Genomic DNA, 10,072 nt, shown 5'->3' on the forward strand with positions numbered 1-10,072 from the left:
TTGCATCAATTGTTTGTCTCTTTCCTTCAGCTTTTCTCAAAGCATCTTCCGCTATTTCAAGAGTTTGCTGAGCTTCTTGTGGATCGATGTCACTACTTTTCTCTGCATCATTTACTAAAACAGTGATTTCATTATTACCTATTCTAGCAAAACCGCCCATCAGAGCCATCGTTAACCATTGGTCGTTAAGGCGTATTCTCAAAATACCTATATCTACTACTGTGGCAATAGGAGCGTGATTTGGTAATACGCCAATTTGTCCACTATTAGTAGATAAAATGATTTCTTTCACTTCTGAATCCCAAACAATTCGATTAGGGGTCAGTACACAAAGATTTAAGGTCATTTCTTCAAATTGCTCTCCGTTTCTAAGTTGATAGCCTTCGCCGTAGCTTCATCGATGTTACCTACCAAATAAAAGGCCTGTTCGGGAAGACCATCTAATTCTCCGGAAAGGATTAATTGAAAGCCTCTAATTGTTTATGCTAAACCAACATATTTTCCCGGAGAACCCGTAAAGACTTCTGCTACGAAAAACGGTTGTGATAAGAAACGCTCAATTTTTTGCGCTCTTGCTACGGTTAAACGATCTTCTTCGGATACTTCGTCTAATCCAAGAATAGCTATAATATCTTGAAGTTCTTTGTAACGTTGTAAAGTTTGCTTAACCTGTTGTGCAGTTTCATAATGTTCTTCACCGACGATCCGAGGTTGTAGCATAGATTCAACGCTGCTTCCCCCTTCCCCCTCTCCCCGTTTACCGTCCAAAACAGGCCGTATGGAGTATAGCCAAGTGGTAAGGCATCGGTTTTTGGTACCGGCATGCAAAGGTTCGAATCCTTTTACTCCGGATTATGAACACCCGATCGGATCTATCAAAAACGAGCTGACGACTACAGGGGAAGCGGCTGACTGTAGTCCCTGAGCCCAGCTTGTAGCAAGCCAAAAGTTTGACTTGAGCCTACTTTGCTAAGAGAAGAGAGAGAAGGAAAAGACAGACGACAGAAAGCAATCCTTCCAACGCGGAGTTGAACACAACACTGACTTCGGCCAGTTTCTTTCATCAATCTCCCGGCCCTTGCTTAACTCCTTATTCCGTAAACCGGTCGCTGGTTGATCTGATCGGACCCCGGACACGCGAGAGCCCAGCCCGAGAGGAATGCATGGTTCCCCGGCGCTTCATGGGGCGGACGTTCGCAGTCCCCCTCCCTCTAATCTAAGCCTACCTCGCTCGCCCAGGCCTGCCGGCACAATAATGGAATGACGGAGCTAATCTGCTTGCTTGTGCAGGCGATGACCGCTCGGCTAGGGTGCGACAGAGGAGCTTCGAGTGACTTTTTTCTTTGCTCTTCGACAGCCCGTCACTCGAAGCTCTGCCCTTTGCTTTGCCCCGTGCTGTCTTCCTCCAGTTGCCCCCACCCAATAGGCCTGCAGTCAATTGCCCTTCTCGTTCTCATCAAACAAAAGACAATCGCCTTTTGCCGGCAAGCTAGCCTCGCCTACCTTATCTATAGGCATTTCTATCCGCCCGCGCGCGAGATCAGATCGACTACTCTACTACCATCATGCCGAATTTCTTCAATAGGACGGAAAATGAATAGCTTATTCATAATCTTAGAGGCCCTACACCGCTGCATTCAATTGCTCTGTCATAAAGAAAGGGAAGGAAATCTTTTTTTGATCAATCGCCTGAACCTGCCTTTCTTTCTTTGCCAGGAGGGGTGGTCCAATCACTAATGGATCTCTCAACGAGAGCCTCATTCTGTCTAGAGGAAATTTCTTAGGTTTAGGTGGATCCGGTTGATTATGCGATTCGGTAGATGATTCGGAAGTTGGTTCAGCGATAGATGTAGTCGATGGGCTAAATCGTCGAACTCCTCATTGCCCCAATCTTCCCTGTAGGCTCCCTGCTCCGCCAGCGCGACAACTGTCCGAATCATTTGACGCTTCTTCTCACTGAGCAGCCCCTCGACTTCTACTTTAGGTTCGGGGAGCTCCGGCAGGGGAACTTGAGTCTCAGCATAACCTTCCCTTTTTTATCTCTCCTTTCCCGCGAATTTTCTCCATTTTGCTCGGCGAACCTATTTATTGGGTACTCGTTTTATAGTTTACACAGATCAAAAAAGCCTCAAATTTTTGTTGCAACAGCGTGTTTCCATTCCCGATCAACAGAACTGGGTTGCCAAACTATTGGGTTACGATTTTGATATCCAATACAAACCGGGTCGTGAAAACCGAGCTGCTGATGCCTTATCTCGCCGGGCTGATATAGGGGAATTTAAATTGGCTAGCTCTTCCCCTCTATGGCTTCAGGGCGCTCAATTTCTTGAGGAGGCTAAACTGGATGCTGAAATTCAAAGCTTAATTCAGAAATATCAGGACAACCCAACTAAGTTTCCTGGTTATACCCTCAAACAGGGGGTACTTCACTATAAAAACCGGGTAGTTATTTCACGACATTCTAAGTTTATTCCTAAGCTACTTCACGAATTCCACACTGCTGCCACAGGGGGTCACTCCGGTTTTTACCGAACTTATCGAAGACTGGCTGCTAATTTGTATTGGCCAGGGATGACTGCTACTATCAAACGCTTTGTGCGGGAATGCGACATATGCCAACGGTGTAAAGCAAGTTCAGTTGTTCCTGGGGGATTACTTCAGCCCTTGGATATTCCAGAGGTTATTTGGGAAAAAATATCCATGGATTTTATAGTGGGCTTACCCACTTCCAAAAGGTTTAACGCTATCTTAGTGGTGGTGGATCGTTTATCCAAGTATGCTCATTTCCTGCTATTAAAACATCCTTATACTGCTAAAACCGTGGCTGATGCTTTTATCAAGGACATTATTCGTCATCATGGGATACCTAAATCCATTGTTAGTGATAGAGATCCCTTATTTCTTAGCAAGTTTTGGCAGGAAATCTTTCGTTCTATGGGCACCAAACTCCACATGAGTTCAGCTTATCATCCAGAATCCGATGGACAAACAGAAGTTATTAACCGTTGTTTGGAGGCTTACCTCCATTGTTTTGCAGTGGATCAACCAAAAACGTGGGCCTCGTGGATTCCTTGGGCAGAATTTTGGTACAATTCCACCTTTCATGCCTCAACGGGTACCACTCCTTTTGAAACTGTTTATGGCCGTCGACCTCCATCAGTCTACAATTTGTGCTAGGCGAAGTCCGTGTGGAATCTGTTGCTCGGGAACTTCAGGTACGAGATGAAGCTTTAAAACAGTTGAAAATTCATCTGTCCAATGCCCAAACCTCAATGAAAATGCATGCTGATAAGAAACGACGGGATCTCAATTTTTTAGTGGGTGAATGGGTGTATGTGAAGCTCAAGCCATATCGTCAAATGTCAGTGGCTAATCGAATCCATCAGAAGTTGGCTGCAAAATTTTTTTGGGCCTTTCCAGATAATTGAAAAACTTGGTCCGGTGGCCTATCGCCTGCAATTGCCTCCCACTTCAAAAGTCCATCTAGTATTCCATGTTTCCCTCTTAAAGAAAGCAGTTCGGGTACCCAGCGAATCTATTTTACCTCCTGAACTGGACCTTGGAGACGCTAAGACACTCAAACCAGTTGCTATTCTGGCAACTCGGTTACTTAATAATGGCTCTGATTCACATGAACAATGGCTGGTTCAATGGCAAGGGCAATCTGAGGCTGATGCAACCTGGGAGGATGCAGTATGGATTACGGGTCAGTTTCCAGAGACAAGTCTTGAGGTCAAGACTTTTTTGAAACGGGGAAGTAGTGATACGATTGACTCATTAACCATTCCAAATAATAAGCCTAAAGTGTTACAGACTTATTCTAGAAGGGGGAAAAGGTGACAATTCTAAAAGTGGCTAGTAGTTTGTTAGAGGAGAGAGAGTATAAGTAGTATGTAATGATGTAACATGAGGGTGTGTGTGAGTAATTAGATTGTTGAGGCTCCTACTTTATGTACGGAGAGAGGGCATAGCCCTGGTCTATCCTTGTAATTTCCTTTTATTAAGCTTGTTGCAATACTAATTCTGCTACTTTTCCCCTGTTTTCTTTCTTATTTACAATCCAAACACTACTACACATTCCTAATCTCTATCAATCCCCCATCCCCAATTTAATAATCATGAGAGACATTTCAAGGTTTGATCTGAATGTCTAATATTTAGGTTTGTATGTATATTGATACCAAAATGTCCTAATTTCTGTTTATTATACACGTTTAATGCATCAGGGGCGACAAGGTAACGAGAGCGGTGCCAAGGGCAACATAAGAAAGAGGAAGAGGAATAAGAAGCTGGAGTTGCAGCAATATATTACCCCTGCTTCTGAAAGCATGCATCAGGCTTGCTGCTATGTACCCTGATATATTTGCAGCCATCCCAACATGCACAAGACTTTACCACTTGATCTGTTGTAAATATCTACAATCAGATTTCTTCCCCTTAGCAAGCATGCTCTAAAAATGTAAATATAACTATTCAAAAAGTTAGCATATACATAAAACTTAGATTACACAATTTACTAGTACCAAAACCTAGTTATAGTAAATAGGATCATCAGTTTAACAAAATTATATGACAAAATAAAGACTTCAAAAACCTTAACATAGATACATAAACAAACCTGAAGTGTAGTGCAAAATTGGATGACAATAGGACACATCAAAAGCTCATATCAGTTTCGAGGATGAATATTGTTGATTCGAAAGCAAAAGAACTTTACAAAGAAATTAATGGGCTTGAACTAAAACTTATGGATTTACTGTAGCTCCCTATAATGTTTCCCTTATTATGAAGAACCTGATGTAGCTTACAAATATATATTTTTCCTTAAATTATAAAGAAAACGGGTAGATAAAGATGCTGATGTGAATGCTCTTTGTGGCCAACAGTGCTTCAACATATATACATTCTCCCATTTCTTAAACATCACAAGCTTAAGACAATTGTATAAAAAAATTGAAGACAAAGTTACAAGGTTTATTATAACATCCCCACAACATGAACCTTAAAAAACAAAAAACAATTAAGGTACAGAAAATATAATATGTATTTTATAGTTACGTTTACAATTAACTAAAAAGAACCCATACGTGGATTAGTTCTTGCTTCGTAAAATCATCGATGTTCATGATGGATCCTTTTGCTAAACCAAGATAGATATGCCAATTGTTCCACTCGTCTTTAAAACGAGGGGACAATTCCATATCCGCCTTCTAGCATATGGTTTGTAGGGAATAACTGATCCACATCAACATCAGCATTTGTTCTCTTAGCGAAACGGCCTTTGATCCTAGGCCTTGTTTCCGCATAAGCTTTTCTTGACGCATAGCGGATTGTTTTTTCAAATTTTCTTGTTTTCTTTTTCTCTCTGTACCTCAACACCCGAGCTTCTCGGTCCATTGGAGTGAGTTGTGTTGCCACTTGAACTGGAGGGTTCGAGAATAGATCTATCGTCCCTTTCGAGGGTCTAGGATGTGACAACGAGGCCTCGGTTCTTGTTGAATCTGGTACAACTCCAACTTCCAATGATGACATGGAAACCTAGACAATCAAAAGTATTTAACTATTAATTATATGTGTATATATACAACTTCTAACTGAAAGAGAGATAGAGATACTCAAAGAAACCGTGTGGTCCACGTATTAATTTGTCGATATCAAGATGCATTCTAGAAAAATGTAAATGAACATCAAAATGGCCTATTTGAATTAGCATTAGACCATTTATTTCCCATAAATAAATGATAATAGTCAAATATAGGTACCGTCTAAAAGTAGTAGAAGGAAAATATAACAATAATATGATTCCAGCTTTATAGGAAAAAACAAGGTTTAAATGTGAATAATGTATATCTACTTTAATCACATATATTTTATTCTAATATAGTATAAACTCTGTTAGTTATGGACCTTACGGAAGTATAAAAACCCGAACAATCACTACTAGCTTAGTCTAGTGATAAAAGTGACACTCAACTTGTAGGTTATAGTCACACTTGAAACATAGTGTAAAATTGGTGTAGAAAAAAAGATATTAGCCATTAAAAAAATAATAAAACACCAATTTTCTTAATGATAGTGAAAACATAAGAGAGAGAAACTAAACTATTTGCATATCATATATTATTTGAGATTAAAAAACATGTTTTTGATATATATAAGAGTAGGATAATCAAATCTGATTTACCTATCATTTGTTACCATAGAAGAAAAGAAAGATATACTAAAATCCTAAAGGTGGATAACTATGATTCAACTATGCTTTATTTTAAATTTCAAAAGATGCATACTTGAAAATGATTATTGATTCATGGATACTTTCTGAAACCGTTATAACATAATTAAGAAAAATAATTGGTAAGTTTTGAAGTATAGCTCTTTTAAAAACCCTAGTTGAATTTGAACATGTATATTATAGGTTTGTTGAAACAATTTATTAAAAGACTTACACTTTGAGTAAGTGGAGGATACCCATAACCACCACTACCACCATTAGAGTTCTCATACTCCATCCCTAGCTGAAACTTATGACTCTGGAACTCATGCTGATGATGAAACTGGTGCTGCTGCTGATGATGATGATTAATATTCTTCTGAACCGGCACCACACTATCCGTATCACCACCCGCATAGATCTTCTCCTGCACCTTATTATAACACTGCTGTTCATCACCACCAAATTCCATAAACTCCAAGTACTCATCATCACCACCTTCACCATTAAACAAAAACCCACCATCTTTCCCATTTTGACTTTGACTATTCTTGACTGCCGGTCCATCAAACAACAGCCACGAAGCAGCTTCACTCTCATCCTCATCATCCATTGCACCTTCTCCTTCATTAGACAAAAACCCACTCTGGGACTCCACTCCCAGCCCCATCACGGACCTCGGGTCTGCAGCCTGACGTCCGTACAGTGCCCCGGGTATTGGCATAACCGGGACACGATGGTGGCGGCGAGCCAGTGGGTTTGCAGAGTGTATATCCGCGTCACACGCGGTACAGAGCGAGGCTGCGTCCGCCTTGCAGATAAAGGCGGCCGGAGCCTGCTCACACGCTTCGCAAACCCACACGCGCTCGTGCTGGGAGGACTGGAGCTTATTAGCCGCGTGAATACGCGCGTCGCACGCTGTGCAAAGGTACGCGGCGTCAGGGCGGCAGTAAATGGTGCACGGGGCGGAGCGGCAGGTGTCGCAGACACGAGCCCAGGTGGTACTGGTTTTTAAGCATAAGGTACCAGAGTGATCCAACATTGTATGAAATGAGATGGGTTCGATGTGTGGTTCGTATGGTGTGTTGAGTTTTAGTTTTGTGGTCACGATAAAGGAGAAAGATTACAAGTGGGAGGCTGAGGAGAATCCAGGAGGTGCCACGTGGATTCAAGTTAGTGGGTGAGAATGGTTGGGCGGATTAGTCATACTTTGGGTGGGACCCAGCATGGGACCATTTATATATACTTGACATGTACAGCGGATCTATCCATCCACTCTCTTAGGTTTGAGCCATATTGGTAAACCTTAATATGGTTGCTTTCTAAATTAGTTTAAGATTCTAATAAACAATTTTATTCGAGTTGAACCTTTCAAAGTAGAATATTAAAAGTATAAATTCCAACTTGTTTAGTTCTTCTATTAATTACCACTAGTCAACCGGTTTGTAACTTAATTACAGCTCATTATCGATTTAACTAGTATAACTTAGTACGTAGGTTATACGATTTTAATTTTAAATGTGTTTTGATTTAATGTTGAGATCAGTAATTTTTGAAATCATGTTACCACTTAAGTTTCTACTTGAATAGCATTGTATAGAATCAGGTTATGACGTTATGTAATATTAATCGGTGTAAGTAACAAGAGCCAAGAGGCTTCTCGAATCATACACATGAAAGAGTGAATGATTGGCATCCTACACAAACCATTGTGGTATACGTTGTGTTTATTTTAAACCTAACATACGCTTCAAATAGGGGTGTGCATTAAACTGAAATAAAATAATGAAAACTAAAATAACGCTATGGTTTTATATTTTCATAAAAAACAACGGTTTGGTTTTTTAATTTCGAATCGAACTGAATTTATAAATTTTCATTCTTTCATAAAAAACAACGGTTTGGCTTCTTATGGTGCTCAACGAATGGATCTAGTCCGACCACATCGTCTTAAATCTTAATAAACGACACGTTCCAATCTTTGTTTCTTACCTTTTCTTTTTGCAACCCCTCTACTTCTGTTTATTTATCTTTTTAACTTCTAAGTCTCAAAGTTGTTATCAAAAGATAAAATGATCCTTGAGTTCTTATAAGAAATGGTATAGCAATTACTAGAAGAGTTTAAGGAGAATGCACTAAGTCTTTGGTTTGAGGACGCTGTGTGACTAGTAAAATGGACCTTTAAAATAAGGGCTTATTAAATAAAATTCACTAGTATGACAATAACTGTAAAATAATGTTAGAGTAACGGAATAACAATTCTTATTTAGTTTATATACTAACAAACTCTAAAACAACGTTAGAGTGGCAAAATGCTCCCCAAGGCACATGAATATCCCATGTTCAAAACAGGGGGCACCCACCCAACACACGCTACGACATAGCCGTGGATATTTATTCGTGTGCTTTGCTTTTTGTGCTATAACCTTAGATTAACACCACATATCGTGTTTTCTTACAGCAATTAAGTAAACATACTCACCCCCCCCCCCAACCCCCCAACACACACACGCTATTTTAAATCTTCATTGCACCTCCTTTAAAACACCAAATCATGAAGGTTTTCTTTCTCCTTTTAATATGTAAAAGGGAAGATTAATTAGAGAATCTACAATACATACGGCCTCAACACTCAAAAGATCATAAACGTGTCACATTAGATGTGATCCATCCTCTAAACACGCTCATTTCTGTCTAGTGTTACGTCCAGTTTCAAACATGTTATTTTTTTAAAATAATATAAATAATTCAACTCGAACTAGGATTTATAAATCCAGCTCTGAAGTTTCAAAATTCGAATTATACCACATTTTATCTGGTTGATTCTGGATTTCCGGGTGCCTACAAACAAACACCCTCTCGAATGGGTCCTCTAGCGGGGTGTTTGGAATTTATGTTATGTCACGTAAAGCATCGGCTCCGGTCTGAAGTATACCATTGTAGGTGCTCTTACGTGACAAGTCAGAAAAAGGAGCCGTAACGATTAAAAAGAGAGACGATGGGATAAGTTTAATACACTCCTTACTATACTAATCTCATCCATATTTATGTGTTTTATTATATATATATACTGAAAGTAGAGGGCTTCAATTTGCAACTAACAAAATTTCTTATCCTCGGGTTGAATTTACAAACGCCTTTATATGATGGGCCATTAGAATTTGGGACCTATTTTTTCACAACTGAAAATGATATGTTTTTATACCTCATGCCAAAATAGGATAAAAAAGAACCAACCAACTTTACCCACTATAGTCTCACTCATATGATTATATCTCATGTCAAAATAAGATAACTAATCAAAAAAGAAAAAAAAAACTAGGAATTTGGAAAGAGAAAAGAAAATAAAAACAGGTTCGGGTTGAAATAGACCATGGTGGTTGATCAACTTGATCCGTGGGTTTCACTTGTTCATCCCGGTTGCATTCTTCACTGCCTCGGATGCTCCTTGTGCCTTTTCCTTAATCTGCTGGCCAGCCTGCAAATAAATTCATTTCTTAATACAGAAAACTATATTAAATGAATTATAATAACTACTACAATAACTATAAGGCGATTCTACAAACAAACCTGTTGCATCGATTCTTGAGCAGACTGTGCGACACTGGTAGCTTGTTCCATCAGCTCAGCTCGCTTTTGCTGACACCAAAAGATACTCGATATCAGTGACGGAAATAATTGCGCTAATACAAAATAAGGGTATAATTTTATTAGAAGGGACAAATAAACTACATCCTACAATGCTTACATATATGAGGCTATGAGAAAGAATAAAAATAAAAGTAACCTGAGCTTCGGCCTTAGCCCGGGCAGTTTCTTGTTCTGCATTCAGTTCGTTGTTCATATTGTACTTAGGAGATC

The 10,072-nt window shown here is 39.6% G+C and overlaps 1 protein-coding gene across 1 annotated transcript; it reads right to left on the reverse strand.

Moving 5' to 3' along the window:
• Window positions 1-4,928: 4,928 nt before the first annotated feature.
• LOC143545168 (zinc finger protein CONSTANS-LIKE 2-like) lies at window positions 4,929-7,459 on the reverse strand. Its single transcript, XM_077037101.1, has 2 exons — window positions 6,447-7,459; window positions 4,929-5,538 (listed from the first exon to the last, which is right to left on the reverse strand). The coding sequence occupies exons 1-2, from the start codon at window positions 7,251-7,253 to the stop codon at window positions 5,179-5,181; spliced, it is 1,167 nt and encodes a 388-aa protein (XP_076893216.1). The 5' UTR covers window positions 7,254-7,459; the 3' UTR covers window positions 4,929-5,178.
• Window positions 7,460-10,072: the final 2,613 nt, after the last annotated feature.

This window comes from Bidens hawaiensis, unplaced genomic scaffold (assembly GCF_021521415.1).
Source record: "Bidens hawaiensis isolate Kalapana, Puna unplaced genomic scaffold, B.hawaiensis_p1.1 tig00013865_1, whole genome shotgun sequence".
In the NCBI taxonomy this organism is placed as follows: Eukaryota; Viridiplantae; Streptophyta; class Magnoliopsida; order Asterales; family Asteraceae; genus Bidens; species Bidens hawaiensis.